At 36.4% G+C, this 26,510-nt stretch overlaps 1 protein-coding gene across 10 annotated transcripts in view; it reads left to right on the top strand.

Moving 5' to 3' along the window:
- The window catches only part of LOC128162754 (histone deacetylase 4-like), a 74,988-nt gene that overhangs the window by 41,476 nt on the left and 7,002 nt on the right, over nt 1-26,510 (top strand). For 5 of the 10 annotated variants that reach the window (XM_052826117.1, XM_052826114.1, XM_052826116.1 and 2 more), the window contains 20 exons: nt 8,293-8,498; nt 9,206-9,232; nt 11,383-11,521; nt 12,560-12,665; nt 13,283-13,374; nt 15,114-15,239; nt 16,820-16,911; nt 20,494-20,610; nt 21,095-21,194; nt 21,428-21,599; nt 21,993-22,251; nt 22,674-22,893; nt 23,106-23,239; nt 23,840-23,945; nt 24,170-24,264; nt 24,590-24,643; nt 24,863-24,918; nt 25,238-25,543; nt 25,683-25,801; nt 26,261-26,394. In XM_052826117.1, the coding sequence (XP_052682077.1) occupies nt 8,293-8,498; nt 9,206-9,232; nt 11,383-11,521; nt 12,560-12,665; nt 13,283-13,374; nt 15,114-15,239; nt 16,820-16,911; nt 20,494-20,610; nt 21,095-21,194; nt 21,428-21,599; nt 21,993-22,251; nt 22,674-22,893; nt 23,106-23,239; nt 23,840-23,945; nt 24,170-24,264; nt 24,590-24,643; nt 24,863-24,918; nt 25,238-25,543; nt 25,683-25,801; nt 26,261-26,394 (2,660 nt within the window). Of the gene's footprint in view, nt 1-1,156; nt 1,613-8,292; nt 8,499-9,205; nt 9,233-11,382; nt 11,522-12,559; nt 12,666-13,282; nt 13,375-15,113; nt 15,240-16,819; nt 16,912-20,493; nt 20,611-21,094; nt 21,195-21,427; nt 21,600-21,992; nt 22,252-22,673; nt 22,894-23,105; nt 23,240-23,839; nt 23,946-24,169; nt 24,265-24,589; nt 24,644-24,862; nt 24,919-25,237; nt 25,544-25,682; nt 25,802-26,260; nt 26,395-26,510 lie in introns of those variants that run through there. The other 5 variants (XM_052826121.1, XM_052826111.1, XM_052826118.1 and 2 more) reach the window with 5 other exon arrangements.

Here is a 26,510-nt window from a genome sequence, read left to right as displayed (position 1 = left end):
TGTCAGCTAGCCATGGCCACAAAAACCTGAAAGGTTCCGTGTATGTCAGAAGTTTGACCTATGTTACAACAGGCAATGAGTAAGTCCAAGTAATGATTAGCCATTATCAGTATGATAATTGTTAATGTTTTTTTTTTTAATATGTGTAAACAAGATGTAGAGTTATCTGCCCTTGGTGCAGTTGTCTCCATTTACTATATGAGATTTTTTTGTTGGAGAAGTGGAAATTCCGAAAATGATATGTTTGGAGTATCAAATTTAAGTGCCTTAGTTCAGCACTGTTGAGTGCAAATTTTTTTGGGTGGTTATGACTTGGCATTATTTATTAATTACTTCATGGTCTTAATGATGTGTTGTTTGCTGGAGTCGGTTGCAACTCGTATTTCAGTTATCATTTGATAAGAAGCTGTGTTTGGGTTTTTATTCTGTTCTGCAGTACATGTATAGTTTCTGTAAAGCTTTGATTTTGTAGGGAGAGATAGGCGATAAGTTTTATTGGCGGCTTATTTTTTTACGAAGATTCTGGATAAAGAAAAAGATATCAGGTCGAAAAACAAGGCTAAAGCTGTGATATGCAGAAATTGTAAAAAAGGAATGAGAAGGCTCAATAAAATATGTTCTTTGACATGTTCACTTGATTAATGTTCAATTTTTATGTGTGTGTGTGTGTGAGAGAGAGAGAGAGAGAGAGAGAGAGAGAGAGAGAGAGAGAGAGAGAGAGAGAGAGAGAGAGAGAGAGAGAGAGAGAGAGAGAGAGAGACTTTCAAACTCAGCTGATAGAGAGAAAGGTGGAGGGTGAATAAAAAAAAATTGAAGTACACAAACTAATGAAATGTGACCTCCAGGATGAAACTATCCATCCATTACTATTGTTGATGTTTTTCTTTTTTCCCCAGACAGAATAACTTTTTTTATTTTCATTGTTGTCCTTGAAGAAGTTTTTAATAATTAAAGTAGCTCATGAATGTTGTTTGCCAATGGTCATAATTTGAATATCCGTATTACTTATCATTAAGGCCGTTAACAGCTGTGTATATGAATGCTCAGCACGTAAGCTTTTTCACTTGTCTGGTCACGGATCACCGAACATGACCGAGTTTTGAATGTGGCTGTTTAAATACCACACTGCATTTATAATAATGTGGATATATACACTCTACGCAGAGAAGTGGAGCATGTATTTGCGTAAGAAACAACGGCACACTTGTAATCGCCAATCAAGCGCTCGTACTTGAAGTGATCTACTGCAGGTCCGCAGACTGTGGTTTCATTCTATGTGAGAGGGTGAAGCAGAAAAACGAAACTCCATCAAAACTGAATCTGACGCTATTCAAAGGAATTTGAAACTTTTTAATTTTTTTTTTTTTTTGACTTTGTGATGCTTTTTCTCTCATATCTGTGAGTGCAAGAAAACGTGCATTGAGCTGTCTGGAAACAGTTCCAGATTTTTGTGTGATTTTTTTTCCCCTCTCCCTCTCTCTCTCTCTCAAAAGAGAGGGGAGTGTGAGAAGGTGTTTGGATTTTTTTTAATTATTTGTTTTGTGGAACGCTTACTAAGGATAACAACACCACAGTGTCAATATGCTCCATTTTAATCCGAGGCTTTTTCTGGGTAAGTGTTAGTTTAACAGGTAATATTTTTATAAAAATGGCAGTGTTTTGAATGATGAGCTTGCTTGTAAATACAAACAGGTCTTTGGAATGCTTCTCCAATCTTTCACTTAAAAAATAAATAAATATGGGGGGGGGGGGGAGGGAATTATTACAAGATTGAAAAATATCTTTTCCAAAAACTTGAAAATATTTTTTGAAAAATCTAATAACATTTGATGCATCCTTAATGTAAATGATTTATGGGAATGTGAGACTTTTTTGATAATGGATAAGGAATGTTGTTTTTTAAGTGTTTTACCTTGAACAGGATAAAGATCAAGTCTTCCTCATCTTCAGCTCTTAAAAACATTTTACATAATAGCTCCTTTTATTTTCCAAAAAAAATTGTTCAATTTCCATAGGGTGCCATTAATATTGTGACAACTAAACTTATAGCCTCAGACATTTTAGATATGCGATATGTTTGGAAAATATTTGTCAGTGATCTTTCTACATGTAATTAATGTTTACCATTATTTTATATTTATCAGCATGATATGTTAATAATTTTGAAAGGTAATTTTTGAGTAAAGGACGGTGTAGTAAAATTATGTAAAAGTTATTCCGATACATTGGACTTCATGTTCATGTCAAATAGTGTATTGATCAGGCAAACACCGTTCTGGGTTCGATGAATGCGAAACAAAAATGGAGATAAATTTACAGAAGCTTGCCTCTTTATTATTTGAGCTGGTAAACAAATTGTTAAGTAATGTGTGTGTGCTGTGGGGAGGGGATAAAATGTTGATATAAATATAGAATTCAACCTTTAGTGAGAGAGAGAGAGAGAGAGAGAGAGAGAGAGAGAGAGAGAGAGAGAGAGAGAGAGAGAGAGAGAGAGGGGAGAGAGAGAGAGGGAGGAGAGAGAGAGGATAGAGAGATTGAGATTATATAACAACTTTGTATGGTTCACTATCTACCATTATGTTACCATTATGTTAATATGGTGTCTTTATTTGAACAACCAATAATTTATTATTTTTTTAATCCTTTGATCGACCCCTAGTATTTGAACAAATACATGGGCAGTCAGACAGTGACTGTCCTTTTGTATTTCTATTTGCATGCTATTCTCTTCACGTGCCACCAACTATTTATCAATTTTTTTTTCTTTTATTCCATGCATATAAACCTGTCAAAACTGTCATTTTATGAACATCTGTGTAAAATATAGTGTGAATTAGTATTGTTTTCCGCTAACAAAAGTCGACAGAGGAGAGATCATCAAGAAAGATCCCACAGCAAGAAAAATGTAACATGCACTGAATCATCACATTTGGGTTTGTAACAGGGAGACCCACTTTTTGCATTGTTATTTGTCAATTTTAGATAGTTATGAGGATGACTTGTATGTCTTCGCTATGAGGATCTGCGTCGTTATTTGTCATTTTTAGATAGTTATGAGGATGACTTGTGTGTTTTCGCTATGAGGATCTGCGTCGTTATTTGTCATTTTTGGATAGTTATGAGGATGACTTGTGTGTCTTCGCTATGAGGATCTGCGTCGTTATTTGTCATTTTTAGATAGTTATGAGGATGGCTTGTGTGTCTTCGCTATGAGGATCTGTGTTGTTATTTGTCATTTTTGGATAGTTATGAGGATGACTTGTGTGTCTTCGCTATGAGGATCTGCGTCGTTATTTGTCATTTTTAGATAGTTATGAGGATGGCTTGTGTGTCTTCGCTATGAGGATCTGCGTCGTTATTTGTCATTTTTGGATAGTTATGAGGATGACTTGTGTGTCTTCGCTATGAGGATCTGCGTCGTTATTTGTCATTTTTGGATAGTTATGAGGATGACTTGTGTGTCTTACCTATGAGGATCTGCACAGATGCCCCACACATGTCCAGGTTTTTTTTACCTTGTGTTATATTGGTGGTCATCTGGTCAAGCTGTCTTAATTTTTTCTACCCTCGTAAAAAATATATAGTGACCTGAAGATGAACTCCGAATTATTACACCTCAAGAATGTGAACTGAATCCAAAACAGTGATTACCATAGGTTTTATTTCCACTAAACTCCGTAAGGTGTAGAAATGTTACTTTTTTTGTTCACAGATTAAGCATGAAGGTTGATTGTTTAATGATAAAATCAAACAGATGCAACAAGAGTTTAATTTTTTTTTTCCTTTCGTATTTGGAAATGTGTTCAAAAACCAACTTTCCCACATCCTTAAAAAAATTCTACATGTACCGGTACATGCTTGCATCACTTAGAAAGATGACTTATGTTGAAGTTAACATACACTTCAGTCATATTATGTGCTGTTTCATACAAAGTTTTGATAATGTTACTCACTATATGACAATTAAAAAATATTTAACCCCTCAAAGATAGATTTGAATAGGGATAGATCATACTTGGTGGCTCACAGCATTTTTTTATCAGACGATGGTTTACTGGAGTGTGCTAATCCTTGGTTGGTCCGTTATTATTTGTACGAATTATAAAAGTACATGTTTCAAAATATGAAGGGGAAAATACCAAACAAACTATGGGAAGTTGATGAGCAATGATTGTTGTGGGGTTTTTGATAGATGTCTTCCATAGGATGACGAGAACTGGTTTTTGTGGTCATGATCTATAGTACATATTTTTGATTTTCTAAAAACAGATGGCATAAATGATTCGTATGTATGCACGTATTTGTTAAAATAAAAAAAACCAAAAAACCACGGGATTATACATCAAGGATCAATTAATATGCAAATGTCCTTAATTTTTATTTTATAGCATGATATGGTATGATACATTGAAGTTGGTGAAATATTTCTAGAAGGCCCTCGTAAATCAGCGAAGGGGCCATGGGAAATGATAAGGAACAGTGAATTCGAGATGTCACTGGTTCGCTCGAAAAGTGAATATTATGTAAATGTTATCCTACGTTGCACGGCATAGCGGGACCACAGTTTGAACTGGACCTTACGCAAGGTTTTTTTTTTTTCTGATAGTTTTGTTTTTGATTTTTTGATTTTTTTTTCTTTTGATTGACAATCTGGTTTAGCTGGTCCCAAAAAAAATTTTAAGCAGATAAAATTTACTAATTAAAAAGAAAAAAATGCCGTTGTAAAATTTGTTTTGATTCTTTAAAAGTTTAAAAGACCTGCCCCCGCCCCCCCCCCCCCCCTTTAAATCTTAAATGTCAGAATGAATTTGGTTGAATTTAAACAAGTCTAAATAAGACAAAATGGCCATGGCCTTTCAGTTAGAGTGGGGGATTTTTCACTGATTAAAAGATTTTAACAATGTGGTATTTGTCACCAATTGTGATATACACGAATATCAATCAGGGTTACCATTAAAATGTTCTGCCGTGCATGTATATTTGCATTAAATTGGGAAAGTTAATGTCCTTAGGAAGGAATGCTCTGACAAAAAAGAATGGCAATAAATCTTCTTCTTCTTTTTTTTAAAGAAATCATCAATACCCATGAGTTAAGAAACAGAATATTTGAAGTGCAGTTCTGATTAAAATTCATGAATTCAAACAAATTATAACCCTGTTCTTTGTCAATACATGTAAAATATTGAGATCTTGGTATTTAGGAAGTTGACCTTTGGGGGGGGGGGTGTCAACAGTTTGACCCTAGGAATTTCTTTACATATTATATATGTATATTTATTTTGACATATCATTTATATACCAAAGTTGAGAAAACTTTGTAGATTGGTATGCTTTTATGGGATATATTATGACAGAGCATTCTCAGATTTCCAGGTCAGCTTGTGCATGTTATGTTTTTCCTTAGAATTTATTTATGTACATTATTAGCAGAAAAAAAGCCTCTGAGCACCATCATATAAGGAGAGTGTAAAAATTAAGGCATGTTTTTCCTCCAATCAGATAAAGAGCTGATAAATCTTTTAATGAAGGTTACTTGTGCATGATGACAATGTACGGCAGCTGAAAGATTGAGTGAATTGAGGTAGAAATTTTTCCGTTTGAAAATTATCAGAAAGACAAATACATGGGTATATATGGATGGCATCAATTAGGTGGAGTTGAAAATGGGAATAAATAGAATTAGGTTGTTGGAGATGAGAGAAAGAGAGAGAGATGGCAAGAGAGAAAATAATGGAAATCACTGCATGATGGCATCAAAGAGAGGCTGTGGAAAAAGGGATAAGAAGCAAATAGGATAGAGAGAGTAGGCAAATGCGGAAAAAGATGTAAGACACTTGTTGGCAACAGAGAGGCTGTGGAAATAGGAATAAGAACCAAAAGAGAGAGAGAGGTGGGGATATAGAGAAGCTGTGTTGAAAAGGGATAAGAATCAAATAGGATAGAGAGAAAAGGCAAAAGAGAAAAAAGAATCAAATATGATGGTGAGGGAGGGAGTGAGTTAAAGAAGAACTGGTACAAAGCAAATATGTTAAATTTGTTTTTAAATTTCTGTATGTGTGTCCAAAGTTTACCAAGAATTGATCAGGAATTAGCTCTCCCCTTCGGACTTGTTGACCTTGGCTTTCATAAAGATTTCCCTTTCTCTGGGCTTGTTTACCATTCACCATAAGTTGATGACCCATTGCTCCACAGCCAAGCATTAGGTACCTGCTTTTGTCGATGTAACCCCTTTTGTTTGCGTCTGTCAAACAGTTGTTATGTATTTGTAAAATGCCCTGTTTTCCTACTTTTAACCGAGTCACGTTTCTCACAGGGATCTGTTCTTTGTAGTAGACAAATGCGTGTGTGTGTGTGTGTGTACGTTCAAGTAAATATTTTGAAACTTTCATCAGTTGGGGAATAGAGATCGAATAGGTCGAATGTGGAATCGACAACTAATTATCTGGAATATCGTGGTGGTTCATTTTAAAAGCAGGGCAAATACGTCATTACCGATAAGAATGCCTGCTTTCGACATTTAGACACATGTATATATTTGTAAGAAATGACATTTAACAATGAAAAAAAATGCGGAATTATATGCAGGCACATTAAAAAAAAAAGTACAATTTTTTTTTTCTCTGATTAGCATTCAAGGCAAGTTGTCAGATACACCTTGAAGTAAAATAATATAGCTATGAAGAAAAATCGTGATTTGCGCGTGTTTTTTGTTGGAAGAAATACACACTAACTACTTATGCATCTAATTAGCTGTACTGGAATATGTTGACAGACTTTTAATCACAGGTTTTGATCCAGACCACTTGTTATGCCGTGAAGATTGAGAGTTTTTCAGTTGGTGGGCAGAGTTCTACCAAGCTTCATGGTAAACATAAATAAAAGAAGTTTCCCTAATAACGTTCCGCGTGTTATTGGGTGTTTTCACGGAAGCTTTCAGTCACAGTGTGGTCTTAAAATAAGATGGAAGGCTATTTGGTATTTGATTACCGTGGACCACAAATTTAATGCGCGATTTGTGAGGGAGGGTTTTTATTATGATGTTTTTATTTTTCCCTATCTCTTTAGAGCTGTCGACCAAGACAAAAACAAATTTGATTGAAAGATCTCCCTTTTTTATTTTTATTGGTTTTTCAAGATTCACAAAAGCAGAAGTAAAAAGTTTAACACAAAGAGCAGAGAACTGATGATTAATTGCTCAAGAAAGAATTATAAGTGACCTGTTTGTATATAGGGCCGTATTGAGATATACAAAGTCTTTGTCTGAAGTTAATAATATATCTCATTCTACATGAAAGTAAGTACATGTACTTGAGATATCAGTACAACTAGTAGCTCAGAAAATACACTCTTGTGTCAAATATTTTTTCGCCCTTAATCGGGTTTTTCCACTTGCTATTCTTACAGATAACTCCATCTCCTTATTGTCAATGCACAAAAGTATTTATTTACAGTGACAACAGGAAAGAGGAGACTCAAGTTTCTTTGATAACCAACTGCAGTTATCTCTACTGTATACTGACGCAGAAATATCAATCTAAAGGTCTTCACAGTTTCTGGTTTTCTTTTTCATATTGTCCACCATGTGTACTGCAGTTTCTGTCAGATAAGAAATCTCTTTACGTATCAATAACAAAAAAATATATATATATTGGATATAACGTTGTTTGAGAATAAGTTCAATTCTAACACCATTTGCCTGAAAATATCTCTAATAACTGTGGTTCCATGTATTCTGGGCATCAATTTATTAAAAATAACAGTTTCCAGGTGACGTCAATTCATGGTCAATTGTCTGTACTATATATATCTGGCTCAAGTGCCATAAAAATTGCCTATAGGCTCACTTTTGAACTCAGTCTCTCTGTTACTAAAGGGATCATATGGTGGAAGTCAAAGGTAAATGTTGTTTCTGGGTATATATATTTTAAAAAAATAATTTTGAGAATTCACAGGTTTCTTGTTTTCCGGAGTTTCTCCCCACAGAGATGGTAGTAGTCCTGTCTCATCCACTCTACTACTTGTATTATTATTACAGTAAAACACACTTATAACTAAGTCCCAGGGATGGCGATTTTACTTTATTATAAGTGTAATTCGTTATATCCGTCAAGTTTACAACTTGCAATTAAGTCACAGGGAATGATTTTCACTTCGCTGAAAGTGTCAATTCATTATAAGCGTGTTTGCTAGAACTGTGTTTTACTGTATACATGTATTATTATTATGTTTTTTTTCCTCTCTCCACAGAGAAGACCTCTCAGTGTATGTATAATGGTTTTTTCCTCTCCACAGAAATGACCCAGTCCCCCCTAACCTCGCCAGTGGTGGAGCGCCGCCCCATCCCCACCAACATCTTCAACGACCCCCACCTCCAGCAAGGCCTGGCCAAAATCAAGCACGAGCAGGAGCTCCAGCACCAGTTGCTGATTCAGCACTACCAGCAACAGCAGCACCAGCTAGCACAGGAGCACGAGAAACAGCTACAGGACCATATCAAGGTATAGCAACGCCACAGTACTGTAGATTCCTTATTCAACGCGAGAAATTAATATCCGCGTAAAATTGCAAGATATGGATTTAATAATCTCCCTATTATTTTCAGACATTTTTGAAATATATTTAATCTTGCGAGAAGCGGCCTTTTTGATAATCTTGCTTTTATTTTTAGAAAACGTTGAACTATATTTAATCATAACAAAAAAATTGGTACTCTTGCGATTTGATACAACATACAGGAATCGCGGAATTAAGTACTCGCGTAAAATAAGGAATTTACAGTAAAACCCCTACCACCACCCACCACCTCACTCCCCCCTCAAATCTCTTTTGTGTCTTTTATTATTTTATTCTCTCTTTTTTGTGTGTATCAGAGGGTATTTTCTCCTTCTCTTCTTTAAATCCCCTACCACACACATTCAAGAACAGATTTTTATATTTTTATATATCCCTTCCATCTTTCTCTTTCACCCTGCCTCTTTCTTTTTCTTTCTATGTAAAATTGTATGCACAATTTGCTTGCCCCTTTTTTTCCCCACACATAATACATGCATATAAGTTAATGATCTCTTTCCCTTTCTCTCTGTCTTTTTCTCTCTTTCACAACTCAAAAAGCACACTTGCAACATAAATGCACTCCCACCCCACCACCCCAAATACCCATGCAGTTATGTATAGGACTAATTGAAACCCTTTTCTACACACATAGATTCGAACAGAGGAGCAGTACTTTAAGGTAAATATCTCTACGCTTATAATAACCCCACCCCTTTCCATTACCCAGACAATCCTTACCCTCACCCTAAGGCTACCCCCATCCTTATCCCAAATAATCCAGATATTGTGGAAACAAAAATTTTGTATTTGTACAGTCAAAAGCCCATGTGTAATAATGTTCTAATAAAGGAGTTCCTTGGTCAGATCGGAGTTGTTTCCCTTGAGATAGGCGTGGTCCCTCACCCTTAATGTAAGCAAGGGTAGTGATTAAGTATGTAATTATCAAGGCAAGAATGTATTCCAAATATCTGGTCGTTGGCACCTTCAGCTTGTTATTGTTCTAGTTATCAATATTTGTCTTCAATGTTTACAAGATGAACCAAAAACAAGCCAGGGCTGAGCGATTCAAAATAACAAAGTGTTTTTTTTATCTAAAAATACTCCAGAAAATGCAGAATTTGTGCCTTGTTTTGCACTGTTACAAATTGATTTCCTTCTAAGAGCTTAATAAAACTTCATCACTGCTATTTCTGGACAGAATCTGACAAAATTAGCTTCCTTTGAAGGGTTGCTATAGTTTCTTCACAGATCGCTTAAAAGCTCTAATGGCAGGGCCCGGATTGACAGCTTGGCAAGGCGTCTATAAATATCCAATTCCCTTGACTATTTGGACTATTTTTGGAATCAGTTGCCGTATTGATCCAATTCCACTGAATGTCAGGATCTTTGATATTTTTTTTCCTCCGGGCTAGAGAGTAATTATAAATCATTGATCTGTGGCTCTGAAACTGTTGCTCTCAAAGAGCAAACAAGATGCGGAGCAGGAAACGTAGCTCTCCTGCAGAGAGAGGTAAGAATGGTCCCAGACCACCTGCTGAGCCTTATCTTATTCCGGTATCAAGGTGAGAGGACCGGGAGAAAAGACCGAGTCAGTGCTGCCCTCGGGATACAGGTGCAAAAATAAAAAGAATTCAGCAGCTTCCGAGTCATGAAAACTGTATCGGGTCTCGCATATTGCTTGGAAGCTGCTTCAACAGCATTGTAAACAAATAACATAGCACACCCTGAAATATTGGGAAAAAGGAATGCCCCGGATTTGTAAGATATGCTATTTCCGAAAAGTCTGTCGCATTATTTCTAAAGCATGAATATCGGTTACAATTATAGAAGCTGACATTTTGTACCATGTAACCCCTTTTGAACGAAGGTTAGGAAGGACCATTTGTGAGTGCTATATTTTGTTTAAAGCATGTAAATATGAGTATCGTATGCAATTTCCATGCAGAATTAGTCATAAAGATCAGCAATACATAGAATGTATTGAAAATTTTTTTCAATGATGTGTTAAATATTTGATATCTTAAAAATCAAAAAGTTAATAAATTCTCCCTGGGGGTATGGGCCAGGGTATTTCGGTAAATGGGACAATTGAGCAAGTGACATAGATTTCAGTGGCATAGATTCCAGACAACGAGCCGTCTAGAGAGTTACCTATCAATTCGTCACTTCTCTTTCTTTGGATTTTAATTGTCAACCGTTATAAGATTGCAAACATTCAAGTGTGCAAGGTCTCTCCAGTCCAAATCAATCTGCACGGTCTGCCAGAAAACCTATTTATATTAAATCTTTTGTGTCTGATTTTTAATTTTGGACAAGACTCAATAGCTATGTGAAACGTGATTTGGGAAGAAATTGGAGTGCAGTAATTAAACACACATGCATTGAATGCAGAATTTTAAATTCTGGGCAAACAAACAATATGAAATTTATTAAAAAAAAAGTCATAAGGTACACTATATAATTATACATTCTCACCAAGAATCAAAGAAAACATGATTTTCGTATTTGTCCTTGTGAAAGCTGTTGGTCGGTAAAAGACAAGAGTTGCTGATATATTTACTCATGTCTCTCCTCACAAAGAATTATAAAATGGATTTTAATTTCTTACCATGTATTTTTTAATTAAAGAAGCTGGTCTTTATAATGCTAAAGCAACAAAAGTTGTTGATATATATTCAATACATGTCTTTGCAAAGAAGTAGAGTAAATGTGCGTATATTTTTTTTTTACAGCAGGGTTGGTCTGTATGCAAAGACAACAAAAGTTAGTAATGCATGTTCTCACAAAGAATCGGAATAAATGTGCATTTTGTATTTTCTATTTTTAAAGCAGTTGGTCTTTATGCAGAAGCAACAAGAGTTGCTGGAGCAACAAAAAATTAAGATGCAGGAGCAACATCGCATGGAGAAAGAAATAATGGAGAACGAGAGACTGGAACAGATCAAAAACAAAAAGGACGGAGAACAGAGTGAGTGACCTCTAATGTGACCTCTAACTTTTAGGGTCGAAGGTCAAGGTCATGACCCACTCACCCCTTATTTGGCCCATATCAAGATTTACAGATAGCATTGAGTTTTTATGGAATAAAAATCCATTTCCTTGTCCTTGGAAAGAGGGGATGGGGGGGGGGGGGAGAGAGAGTCATGATTGTAAAATTTTAATGAGTAAGTGAGTAGATACAATTAAGCTCCAATCTCATCCTGTCAGCAATCATACAAAAGTACTTATTGTTACTGTCCCATCTGTGAAATCCCCCTGATAAAGCCCAGACAGGAAAAAACATCTCAGAGACTCTGAAGTATACAGCGAGTATTGAATTGATTATACGGGATGTCTTTGTACTTGATAAATTATATGCCCTAAAAATAGCCAAGAAGAAATTGCAGAGGAATCGGGGTTTTTTTTTCGTGCTATGTCCACAAAATGCTTTGTTTTTACGTAATGTTTGGGATTGAAAAACTGGGACTATGGTAATAACGACAGGAATTTTGTAAACAGCCACTTATTGTAGTAATTGCTAAAAACCCACAGGTTTCTAAAATTGAATAGCAAATGTTTGTTAAATGACATAACAGAATACTAATATGTAGTTCATGAGAATACAGCCATTATATGAAATGTACTTGTATTGTTAAAATTTTTTGTATAAGATATTTCATTTTGAAATGAGAATTGCGGGTGCATATAGCTAATATCCTTTGAAAAATTCAATGAATGTTAAAAAATACTCTATAGATGATTGAGGGGTGTTGGTATAAATAGGAATATTATTAATGCTTCTAGGCTTTGATAAAGTGCAATGAGATTCTTAAAAGAAAAAAGAGAGAAAAAAAATGTATCAAACATTCATTTAAGATGTAATACATGTACATTAAATACTAAAAATCTAAACTGGAAAACTTTTGGTATTTAAAAAGAGTTAAATTAGATGTTTTTGAATTAAGTAAGTTAAACATGCAAATGGCTTAATGTGAGAAATTTGAAGTTTGACCTTGAACTTCTGTAGGTGCTGTTGCTTCATCAGAGGTCAAGGCCAGATTGCAAAACTTTGTGCTGAACAAGAAACAGCGCGAAGCCTCTGCCAGAAACTCACCACCCGCCTTACGATGGGGGTAAGTGCAATAAGGTTAACAAATCTTGACCGTTTTGTTTTTGACCCATGAACCAAATTTGGTCTCAATGTTTATAGGTTTAAATGGGTAAACCTTATTTTGTTCTTTCTCTGACTCATTGCTTAATGCATGTTTTACTCTATTGCACTGTACTTTCAAATAATGTACTGAAGTATTTTTGAAGTATTTCGCAGAAAAATGATTTCTCAGTATGTTGGAGTAGATTTAGTTAAGCGTATTTCTACATGTACCTATTCATTTATGATCATGCAGGACATTTGGAGATGTACTTGATTATAAACAGATGCTGCCTTTTGCTTTAAACTCTGAAAAGAAATACACTTCCATATACATGTGTACTGTAATACATTTACAGCATTTAAGAAAAAACACTTACCAGTAATTATACCCCTTGCAGCTTGTTGTAAGGGTTAAAATGTATTTGATCCATGTGTCATTCAGTCACTCCATCAGTCCTGTTATTTTGTAAGTGCATCTCCTTTAAGCCCGGTACAGAATTTCATAAAACTTTGTAGGTATGTTGGACACAATGTGTAGGTGTGCAAATATTGACTCAATTATTTTTAGAACTGACTGGGTTTATTTTTTTGTTACAGAGTGGACCAAAGTTCCCCTCCCCAGGGAATCTCCCCTCCCTACGCCTCTCATCTCCTGGGCAAATACGAGGATTTTCCACTCAGGAAAACAGGTACCAACAGGCTTTGCTTTTTGAACTTGTTTGTCTTTGTTTCTTGTGCATTTTGTTATGTCCCTCAATCTGATGTTTTCTTGCAAAGGTGGGGTGGGTGGGTGGTTAATCTTATAACAGATGTTTTTGGAGGTTGGTGGGGATAGAAATTTTTTTTGGAAAAAGCATTCATCTACTAACTGATGTTTTCTGCAGGATGAGGCAGAATTAGGAATAAAGCATGTATTCAACAAAACTGATGTTATTTGGAGGGTAGTTGGGAAAGCAAAAGTTTGAATTAAGCACAAATCTACCAAATGGAGGAAGTTTAGGGGAACAAAGTGTTATATCAATTAAATATCTGATAGACAAGACACAGAAATTCAAATTTATGTGGGAAGAGTGAACTCCATTCTTGAACGAGCAGATGTGTGCAATATGCATGGGGTAATTATTAGATTTTGCTGTTTCTAAGAAATGAAAATCTTGTTTCAAGGAAAACAGTTTGAATGATTAATAGAAAGGAAAAGGGGATTGGTCTATTGAGTGCAGATTGCGGGACATGTAAGAGTTGCAGTTCCTGTTTTTGTTTCTGTGTAGAACTAGAGGTTCTCTTTCTGTTGCCACAGTCAACTGTTGCATGTTTTTAGGCGATAGATATTCGTGTTTTACTAACTACGCCATTGACAGCTGTGTGAGGATTGGTCCTCCACAACGAAGACTAGCCAAAATAATTTTTAAAAAATTCTGATTTTTTTACAATGAATTTACGAGGGAAGAAGAGAAGCAGTTTTTCAGTTGCAGTTTTGCAGACATTCAAGTGTTTAACATCACGTAGCTGAAGCCAGAATCACGAACGCATCGGTACCATATTAGTGATTTTGGCTTTTGCTCTTCACTTCTCTGTAGCTATGCATATCTTACTCAAAGTTCTTAATTTCTTCACAATTACTAAATTATTTAGATGATTGAATGATTAAAAGCTGCAATTCTGGAGCTGGGAAATAATAGTTTTGTGTAATTGTCACTTCTGAATCTAATTTGTAGTGATTAAAAGTTATATGCATAGCTAAGATATAGACTTAATTACACTTAAGAGTCCTACTGGCTTATTAAAAAATGAAAATCAAATTTCTGGTGGATATCTTACATAAAAAAAAAAGTGCATCTATTTTGATAACTTCTTTGTTAGAAACGTTATTTTTGCACGCCTAAAAAAAAAGAATTTAGTTTTAAATGGGGGCATAGCAACAATGGAACAGTTGTTCAATGTAACCTAAATTGAAGTAGCTATTTTTGAATGGGAATATCAAATAAATTTTGATTCTTTTTTGGCTGGGGTATAAATATGTACAATGAATAAAACATTTAGTATGTTCAATGTACCTTAAAACTATTTTTTTTTTCTGCTGGTTCAAATGTGGGCATTTTTATTCCAAAATAGGTTACCGTATTTATATCTACGTTTTATGATTTTCTTTTTATGTGAATACATGTATTGAAGTTATGACTGAAACCAATATAAAACAGATTTTGGTGATTAGATTGAAATAAAAGTGCAAAATTTTTGGCACAATAAAACTGGCAGAAGATATTAAAATACTATCGCAAAAGTCCGCCAGATTTGTTGATTTTTGTAGCGAAGTGGACTCTTAGATCACCAATGACATCGTATCTTTGCACACCGCCGTCATTTGTAGCTCAGTGCTTTATTTGGGGTTGTGTGTGCGTGTGTGACTGATCTGTCGTTATGATTTCAGCCTCCGAGCCAAACTTGAAGGTGAGGTCTGCGCTAAAACAAAAATTAGAAAGCCAGCGACGAATCACCCACAGCCCAATTCTACCCCGGAAGAACAAATTTGTCAAACGGAAGCCCCAGCTTTCATGTATGTATCTATATATAATGCAGGGCCTTTTTTTTCGCACGCAGTTCTTGTTTTGAATGCATCGTGGCATGGTCATTTCCATTTTCATTTTTCTTCCATCTTTTTTTCCTACCATAATGTCACATGCAGTCATAAAAACTCATTATGTGACAAATTGGATGTTTGGTTTGTTTTTCATTGTCATAACGGAAAATTTTTAACCTTTTTTTTTAAACAATTGATTCATTTTATAACAATGAAAAACCTTTTTTATGAATAATTTTATTTGTAAACTTTGTTTGTGTAGTGGACTTTGAATTGTTTCTCTTTTGTACATTAACTATGGCGAAAAGGGGGGGGGGGGGGAGATTGCTTAACACAGCAAGATTCGGAAGAAATAGAAAGCTCGAAAATATTTGGTAAACAATGACTCATTCTCCATTGTAATTATTATCAAATTCAGTTGAAAAAGCAGGCAGATACAAATTATGAACACTATCCAACATTGCTTTTGGCCATTTCCCAATTGGTTTTTACTTTTCTGTGGAATGTTTGGCGCATTTTGTAATCCATAGATTGGGTTTGCTCTACCATTACACGTAATAACTCCCACTAATAGTTATGTTTATTTATCAATGTCAGACACGTTTTTATTTTTCTTTCAAGATACCAAGGCAATCTTTTCAAAACATGTTTGCAAAGATTATATAAATTCTGTCCCAATTTTTTTTATTATTATTCCTTTTTTTCTTTTTATATGTCGATGTTTATTTGTGTCTGTACGGATGTTACCCAATTATTCTTTCAATCTGTTTTTCTTCTCCTTCCAAATGATATCAAGCATTTCCTCCCATTGTTGTGTTGGTGTATTTCTGTTGGCCCAAAGTCCCCCCCCCCCCCCCCCCAGAATTAAGTGTTATTTGTTCAAATCAAAATATGGGTCTTTGTAAAGTACTTTTGAAGACTGAGTTGGGAGGTGAAAAGGGGGGGGGGTGTTGTGATAGACTTTTACAAAACAGTGGTTACAATATCAAGTGTTATTGTTTAGAAACCCTCTGATTCTTCATAATACATCCCCAAATGAGGGGGAAGTGGGAGTTTGGGGGGGGGGGTTGTTGCTGGATTTCTACATATAAGTGGTATTAAAATCTAGTGTTAATGGTTCGAATCCCTATTTAGTCTCTCAGAATCTATCCTTGAAAGTAAAGTGTAAGAAGTACGTATCAAATTCTATAATTTTCTTCCTAAGAATTCATTCCTCTCTCGGGGCTTTCGGAGAACAGTACTAGGTTTAAGTTTTTAAGGAAATGTATGTTCTTGTATGCCGGATTTGATCCCATCATGGCAAGCCATGGGGAGAAGAATGGACACCAAACCATACCTTATGACAATGAGTTAGACCACTTTGTAAAACACCTGATTTTTCACAAAGTATCCTTAAAAAACTGAATTGGGAGAGGGAGTGGAGAAATGGGGAGGGGGTATTATTAAGTGGTAACAGTATTAAGTGTTACGGATTAGAATCCCTCCCTGGTACTTCATATCATGTGAGTGGCTGTGTGTCATGTTGCGTACTGACCCTGTCTGTTTGTTTTGTGTAGTGGACTGCAGCAGCAACTCCGACTCTGGACCAAACTCCCCACCCGCTGGACTTCACGCCTCAATGGTTAATGGCAGCATGGCTTCCAAAGAGGTGAGTTTATTCCCGTATTTTTATGGGGACGTGTGCAAATTTTATGCAAACATCTGCACAGATGATTTACTGTATAAAATAAATTTTGTGGTCTTTTTTATTTTTTTTTTTTTTACGAAATATTAGTGTGATTGCAAAATAAGCAGAATTATAATTTTTCTACTGTAGCATAAAATTCACTGTATTTGACGTTTTTCTCCATTTTTGGTATGTTTTAAATTTTTTTTTGTGTATTTGACTGTTGTTGTTTCATATATTGATTAGGTTGACGTGTATAATGTCAACTGGGTTATCTGTACCCGATATAAAGAGTAAACCCTCACCTCTGTCATCTCAAATAATCATTGTTTATTTCAACTAATAGAAAGGAATCCGGCAGCAATGTGAAATGGCAAGCACTTGTTACATTAATGGCCGGGGATAGAGATAAAGTGAAACATTCTTTGCATTTCAATTGAGACATTTCCCCCCTCCTGGATTTTATAGAAAACAAAATTAGATTTGAAGTACTTTCAAACTAATGGAAGTTGTTGGGAAGTAATGGTCAAATGTTGCATTAGGGGATTGGGATGGAGTGGAGGGGGGAGGGGGGGGGGATACTTCCGAACTTTATGATGGGCGTTAAATTTTCTTAACTTTGGAAATTAAGTAACAGGAGAGAGGAGAACAAAGATTAGGTTTTGAGGAATTTCATAAGCATAATGTGGTCCATTTAGGAGAGTCTAATGAAAAAAAATTTTAAGTGTTACAAATTATGCAGATAGATTAGTGCTAGAAGGGTATATCAAAATATGGGTATCTGTTGTGTTACAAGACAGATTGTGGACTTGGGGTATCTGAATCGTTTGATACAAGGGTGCTGATTGTTGGGCAATAAAAGTACATCCTCCTTCATGGCTTCCTGAACCCTGCTCTAACATTGTCAGGGACACAGGATTCTGTGGTCACCCAGACAGGGGAATATTTGTAGAGCAGCAGGACTTTGGGGTTTTCAGACCTTGCGTGTGTGGAGGTCATTCTCGGAATAGCTTACCCACTCGTACAAAGGATTGTGCTGTTCGTGAGGTGGATTACTCATAGCTCCTAATGTTAGATACATGTTTTAATTTTATCCCCGCATGGCTTATTCCTGAATAATTAAATATGGATGCTTGAGATTTTTCTTGCTCGTGAATGAGTGCTCCTAGCTTGCTCTTTCATCCAATTACACTTTCGAATCCTATATTGATGAGGGATTTATTTTGGGGGTGGGGTTGCAGTTTTTCCTGTGTTTTTTTATTTATGAATTACAAGCTCATCATTCTCTCTGAGGCAAACTTTTATTTATCACTGATTGACTCAAAACCTTAGTGATCTTTTTTTTGTTGCTTAGCTTTTTCCCTTTTGTTGGCTGTCAGTTACATCATTTTTGGAACTGCCGAAGCCCTGTGAAACACTTGTCTTAATGTACGAAAAACCTCGTCAAAATTCATTGAAACCCTGTCGAAAACATGGCAGTTTTTACCCACTTGCATTCTCTGCAGATTGAGGTGCAGTTAAAGAAAAAAATTCATCTCGAGAAAGAATGTGCTATTTAACACCACTGCCTTCTAAATGGGAAAACTGATGTTTTAAGCTGGAGATTTTTTTTATGTAAAGGAATAAACAGGAATTCCTCTGTCAAACTAAATAAATCAACATGCTTAGGTAGAAGTGAGTGTGAACAAACATCCCTATCAATAATAGCAAATCTTTGACCCTCGTACTTAATTGTGCTGATCAACTGGCCATTTGTCCCCAGATCTATTTCTTTGGCCTCTAGTGTTTTTCAATTAACTTCCGGATTTAGATAAAGATTAGAAGAGATTGCTGCCCAAAGACTGTTGGGTTTTTGCTTTCATTGATGTAGACTCCCTCTGGTAAAGTTGTTCTTGCATATTATTGATCAAAATTAGGTTAGGTTATCAGTTAATTTTCATACACATTCTGAAATCAAAAAATCTATTCATCGCAAAAGAATTCAGATTTTGATTTTTGCAAGAAAAACTAATAAAATTTTTGAAAGATTTTTTATCGCATGCTTCAAAAATTATTGGACATTATACTAATGAATTAAAACTTGGAGTGTGCAAAAAGTTATAAAGAGCAGCAAGGGGTATGCATAAAACCCCTAAAGATCCCTAAGTTACAATTTGTACTTTCTTTGGTGCACTTTTCTGTAAGCAAGAATAGATATTGGCACATGCTGTGGAAAGAGATCTTTTTTTGAGTTTCTACTGCATTCATGGGGGAAGTCAAGGACTCTATAGAGTCGCATTTCATTAAGAAATAGAGGATACTGGAATTATCGAGGATCAACGTAGAGTGCATTTACCTCCCTTCTCTGGTTGATTTGTTTCTATTACTGTCGTGTTGTTACTAATGTTGGAAGGGAAACAGGCAATTTACAAGGTGTCTTAGCAGAATATCAGACATTCCGTGGCAAGACGATATTTTTTGGCATTTGCCGAGCAGAGAATTTAATTACCGCGCTAGATGATTCTATTTTGCAAAGGCATTGAAACAGATTGTAGTATTTTTTTTTTCTCCGAGTTTGCGAGTTTGATGGACGATTTCGTACCATTATTCTGAGACGTAATTACAGAGAGAAATGTGTTGCTCTGTTCAAGCTAGATAAAATAACTGCAGGGGTGTCAATGTACGAAAAAGAAATTTATTATTAGACTGGTTCCCCCCTCCCCCCCCTTCTTACCGCTGTGTGTTTGATAGAAATTCCTCTTGTTGTTGTTCAGAAGTTTTCTATTCTTGAAACATTCTGTCAGTAAGATAAGGGAGGCCGGGAGACTAGGAAATTGTTTGTAAGTGGGATAAAAAAAGAACCCTAAATATTATTGATCAGTGACTAACTTGGCAACAGAATTCGAAAGAGTTATCTTGTAAACAGTGTGTTTCTATTTTGAAAAGAAATCAAATCGTTTGAAGCTTTTGACTACTATCATTTAAGGATCTAACGAGATTTTTGGCTGTACGATAAAAAAAAAAAAAAGCAAAATGTGTACATACTAGGTTAATAGCTCCAGACTAATATTTCTTCATACCTGTTGTATTAACTTAATATTACGGCGTCAGAGTTATTTTTTGGGATTGATATATGAACCAGCGATCTAGCTGGGAGAAAACTTGTAAAGATGGATTCCAGTATTATTTGATCGTACATATAGATATTTTGGTTTTTAGACTGTTAAAAAAAACTCATTTTTTTTCCCATATCCAAGCAACTCGTTTTTTACCCTGAAATTTGTATGATCTATTTAACCAGGGTTTAAGCCGTAGATTGTTGATGCTAGAATGTGAATGTTTCGGTTGTCAATGCTCTGGTTTAATTTCAGCAGTATGGATCTCTGAAAAAATTAAGATTTATTATGTTTGATAAAAGAATGTGAATATTTTAGCTGTCGGACTCAGATAAAATGATTTTGTGGTTTGATTTCAGTATGATGGAAGCAGCTACCCCTTTTCGTTGTATCACTCCATGCCATTATGATAGAATTTGAATATTTTAGTTGTCGGATTGATAAAAATGATTTTCTGGTTTGATTTCAGCATGATGGAAGCAGCTACCCCTTTTCGTTGTATCGCTCCATGGTGTACCACGCCAATGATTTGTACCCATCCCCATCAATGCCGAACATATCCCTGGGACGCCCCGCATCATCATCTGTAAGTCCATGAGGACCGTTGTGATGCTTCAAACAACAAACTATTATTAAAAGTTATTACAGCTGTTAATTTTCTTAAGAAAAAAAAATAACTCTTCTCACTGAGCAAGGGAGATTGTAAAATTTAAAAGAGTTTTTAGTCAAATTCATTGAAATTGTGTATGAATTGAAAGAAATCTGAAAATTAAAAAACAAAAAACTATAAGTAATGGAAGAAAGATAACTCTTATTTGTTGAAATAGAGAAATTGATAGCAAATTAGGGTCATTGAGATTTTGTATGATTTTAAATAAAAGGCTTATGAAAGAAGGACAACTCTTCTTATTGAACGAGAAATAAGAGAAATCTTGAAATGACTATATGTAATTCTTTTTTAGGAAATAGGGTATTAAGAATGAGAACTTGTGTTTTATGGAAAAAAAGTGGAGTTTAATTTTTTTTCTTATATATTAATTGACTTTAATGGATTTATTTTTTTGGAGCAGGGTAATTCTAGTTCTCCGGAGGCAGATCTCCGTAGTCTCAATCATCCACCTCGCGGGCTGCCCGCACACCTGGGCGGTTACCCAATTTACCCAGTCACAGGTAAACACAACCCGTCTGGTGTAAGGGAGAGAACTTGTGTGCTGAAATGTTTTTAATCTCCTAAAAAAAAACCAAATTATGTTGCTGTATTGAATTGAGGTGATGATTTATATATTTGCATGAGCCTAAAAAGCTGAGTAAATTATAAAATAAAGCCAAAAAAAACATCATATATCTGCATTCCTTATTCCAACCACTAAATTGAGATCAAAGTAATGATTTTTTTTTTCCAGGACATGAAGTTGATCTCTCAAACCCCTCCAACCCTGCCTTCCTCTCGGCCCAGATAAAGGCGCTAGAGGAGGCCCGCAATCAGGCCAAACTGGGTCAGTCCATCCCATACTCCTCTCTGCAGGCCGTGCCTGGTAGTGCCGCCTCAGAGGCTCGGCAAGCTAGGATTCATGGGTACATTTTTATTTATATTCATTTTGGTATTTTCCTGTTGAGGTGATATATGGGATTTTAAAAATCCTTTTGTGGATCGGACCCACTGTGGAGTGAGTTTATGCCGATGACATCAAAGTGACCCAATCCACTAAACCATTGCCGTTATGTATTGATGTAGAATCATTCTTGGAAGGAGTGTGACTTTACAAATTTCTAAAGTCAACTCTTATCAGTACTTTTGGTACTTTGATCAGTTAATGTTTTACCTGATTATGTTAGGCCACTCCCATCAGTACTTTCATTACTTTGATTAGATGCCTTAACATTATAGCTGATGATTTTTTTTACTTATTGCAAGACAATAAGCATTTTATAGAACAAAATCCTGACCTAAGTATTTAAATTTTGCAGGCGACACAAGCCCCTCAACAGAACCCACTCAGCCCCCCTCCCGATCGGCCACCCCTTCTTACAGCAAACCTACTTGATGCAACAAGCAGCGGCAGCCGCTGCAGCAACCGGGGACCACGGAGGCAACATGTCGTCCGAGCAAATAATGAAGGACAAGATGTTCGTGAAGCAGCACATCCGGCAGGCGGTGTTACAGAGGGTGGGCAGCAAGTCTCACATGGAGAACGTGGACGAAGAGACCGAAGCCAGACTCGCTCAGGTGAGGGGAAGGGTGGGGGTGTTAAAAGTTAGGGTAGTGAATAGCCACGTGTCAGATCGAGTTGTTGGAAGGTTGGGCAGCAAGTCTCACAATGAGAATGTAGATGAAGAGACAGAGGCCAGACTTGCTTAGATGAGGGCCTTATTCCACAAATAGACTTATGTTGTAAAATCTTTGGGTTAGATTGGGGGGGGGGGGGGCATTTAATAGTTAAGTGTAGGATTAAGTTGTTGAGAAATGTGGGGATAAGGGGTGGATGGGTAAAAAGTCAAACAGGTTCAGGTACAGGCCAGTTTAAGTCATTTGATTTGTTATTTTGTATTAACCATTTTATAACAATCATTGTATTACAATCATTGCAAGAATTAGGATTGCATACAAGGTATGTGCATTTCACTTATTTGAATAACAACATTTTACAGGAGATGCGTGAATCTCGGGAGCAGATGAATGAAGAGATGCGGGAGAGGATGGAGGAGTCGTACATTGAGGAGAAGGAGATGCAGTTGAACCTGAAGCCCCGACACAAGGGGCCTTCCCATCACCGACCACTGGCCCGCACCCAGTCTAGTCCGCTGGTCCTGTCCATCCCACCCCCAGAGCCCCAGGAACCCACCCCCATCTCATATAGATACACCACAGGTGAGAGACCAGCCCATTTCACGTTAGATGTCAGTGATTTTAATTGTAAACATGCAGTCATTAAAATATGGTGTAACTACCAGTATAAGCATTTAGAAAAAATTCACATTCGATGTCAATGAGTTTAATTGTACACATGCAGTAGTTGAAATTTGGTGTTATTATGAGCATTTAGAAGTCATTCTTAATGTGGGTGACTGCTCTGTTTACAGGTATTGCCTATGATTCAATCATGCAGAAACACGAGTGTACGTGTGGTAATCATGCTAACCATCCCGAGAACGCCGCTCGCTTACAGAGTATCTGGTCACGACTACAGGAGACGGGCCTCGTCAACCGGTGTGAAGTAAGTAACCAACCCCACCTCTCAGGACCACATCCCCACCCCATCTCCTCACAGTGTGAAGTAAGTAACCAACCCCACCTCTCAGGACCACATCCCCACCCCATCTCCTCACAGTGTGAAGTAAGTAACCAACCACACCCCCAACCACATCCCCACCCCATCTCCTCACAGTGTGAAGTAAGTATCCATCCCCACCCCCCATGTAAAACTCGCACAACCCCTTCCCCCATGTAAAACACACACTACCCCACCCCCCATGTAAAAAACAAACAACCCTTTCCTCCATGTAAAACACACACAACCCTACCCCCCTGGACCACATCCTCCACCCCATCTCCTCACAGTGTGGAGTAAGTATCTATCCCCACCCCCATGTAAAACACACACAACCCCACCCCCAACAACACTCAAGATGTGTAGTAAGTACCCAGCACCCCCCCCCCCCCCCCCCCCTTTGGATCACCCATTCCCAGCAAAAAAAAAAACCCCGACTACCATTCTCATTTAGTTAAAATACATCTCTATAAATGCTGTCCATTTGATCAAACTCCTTTATTTTTACAATAGAATTTCACTAAGGGTTTTTATTTTTTTCTTCAGAAAATCAAAAGTCGTCGGGCGACGATTGAAGAGCTTCAAAGTTGTCATTCAGAGCTTCATACGATACTATATGGCACCAACCCCATGCATCGACATAGACTTCTTGGTTAGTGAACACAACAGTTGATTATTATTTACATGTACTGTATACTGAAAACTGAAAACTAACTTTTTTTGTGAGGACCGTATTTTACACAACACTAGTAACAATCTGGTTTGGGGTGAATAATTTTTTACGAACGGGCCTGTGTAGAAAAATTTATATAAATATTTTTATCTGGTTTTGTTGTGTCAAGTTAATATTAATTGTGTTTGAATTTTTTTGGACAGATCATGTTCAATTTTGCATACTGCCTTGTGGAGGAATAGGAGTTGACTCTGACACAGTGTGGAATGAAATGCATACATACACAGCGGTCAGGATGGTAAGACCCCTCCACACATCCACACATCCATATATTCTCTCTCTCTCTCTCTCTCCCTCTCTCTCTCTCTCTCTCTCTCTCTCTCTCTCTCTCCTTCTCTCTCTTTCAGATAAACTAATCTTACACTATCTGTTTAAATGTCTACTCTTTTTTCTTACTCATTTTCGCTGTGTCTTTTCTATCTTAAAAAATATTTCTCTCTTTCTCTTTCATTTAAACTTTCTCTCTCTTTCTCTCTCCTACACACACAATATTCTGATAGCATCTAAAACACATGGTTTCCCATAAATGTTCAACAATAACACTGCTTTATTTGATATTCCAGGCTGCAGGATGTGTCACGGAGCTAGCATTAAGAGTTGCTAACAAGGATCTGAAGGTATGTGATGTAGGGGAGATTCCTAGTCTACAAAACTACAAAAAACTCTGATTTCTCCATTTTATGATATAAAAATAATATTTAAGATTTATCAATTCTATTGTAGTTCACTGCAATTATATTTATAAAGGGGTTTTGATTCATTTACTCTGATGCATGCGTGTTAGGAATAAATTGAATGAATAAATGTATAATCTGATACTGGCTTTCTTTTTACAGAATGGTTTCGCTGTGGTTAGACCGCCTGGACATCATGCAGAAATGAGCACACCAATGTAAGTTGTAGTCACAGGGCAAAGAGAGATAACTCTGACAAGAATCTCTCTCTTTCAATTTCATTTTGAAATGTTGATGTTAAGTTGATTGATATATTATAAAGCCAAGACAGATTTGAATTTTTTTAGTATGGATTTTCTTTATATGAATAGCTTTGGCCTTGTTTTAAATTGTCAAAATACTGGATAAAACAGTGCAACTCAAACATAAAACTTGAATGCTTTTGGTAAATAGTGAGAAAGTTAAAAGAGTAGTGTCTCTTGCAATATCATAAATGTGTTGTACGATGATGTTTACTTTTATTTTTTTGCTTTTCAGGGGATTCTGTTATTTCAATTCTGTTGCCATAGCAGCCAAACAGCTAAAAGAGAAATCAAAAGTGAACAAGATCTTGATTGTGGATTGGGACGTTCACCATGGCAACTCCACCCAGCAAAACTTTTTCAATGACCCCAATGTGTTGTACATATCTATTCATCGCCATGACAATGGGAACTTTTTCCCTGGGACCGGTAATCCAACGGACTGTGGATCAGGGGACGGCCTTGGGTTCAATGTCAACATTGCGTTTGGGGGAGCCCTCAATCCTCCCATGGGGGACGCAGAATACCTAGCTGCCTTTAGGTAAGGGTGGAGGGAATTCTCTCTTTCTTTTTTTCACCTTGGTCTACTGCAGAAAGCTTCATTTTTGCATGATTCTGGTGCCCCTTGCACATCCATCAGATGTAAATTGCTAACTAGGAGATTTCTGTGTTACTTGTAGAACTATTCTGATGCCTATCGCCAAGGAGTTTAACCCCGACATTGTGTTGATTTCGGCTGGATTTGATGCAGCCATAGGTCACCCTCCCCCACTTGGAGGTTACAATGTCTCCTCAGCATGTAAGTAATTATAGCCTCATTTAATTGATTTTACTGATAATGCTATTTCTACCCCAATGTAAAGAAAAAAAATATTGTAGACCCCCTATTTTACGTGACTACTAAATTCCATGTTTCAGCCGTATTTTCCATCAAATTTTGAGAACATAAAATCATAAATGCGGAACTTTTATCATAGTTTCATGTAGTTTACTCTTCCCAAAAAAATAAATGTGGGATTTGAAAAAATATGATAGATGCGCTTCTCTTGATTTTATGCGGATAGTAATTCTTCACATTTAAATAGGAATCTATAGTACTCGGAGCTGGTTGAGATTTTTGTAAAATGTTTATGTAGTGGAAAATTAAGAAACTAAAAGCTTATTATTCATATAAATATCGCAAATGAAAAATGAAATCTATAAAAGTTGTAATTTTTAATGCCTTTATTTTCCTAATAATTTATCATCTTCCTTTAAGGTTTTGGTCACATGACCCGCGAGTTGATGTCTCTAGCAGATGGTAGACTGGTTCTGGCCCTAGAGGGAGGTTACGACCTGCCGTCAATCTGTGATGCCACAGAACTCTGTATTAAAGCTCTTCTTGGAGATGAGGTAAATATGTAGTAAAATACGCTTATTACAAACATGCTTATAATTAAATGATGCTTATAGTGAAGTGATTTTCTCTGGGTTTAAACATTATGTGAAGCTGACTGATGTAAAGAATT

This window comes from Crassostrea angulata, chromosome 9 (genome assembly GCF_025612915.1).
Source record: "Crassostrea angulata isolate pt1a10 chromosome 9, ASM2561291v2, whole genome shotgun sequence".
NCBI classification, from domain to species: Eukaryota; Metazoa; Mollusca; class Bivalvia; order Ostreida; family Ostreidae; genus Magallana; species Magallana angulata.
This window is presented reverse-complemented; position numbering and strand designations above follow the sequence as displayed.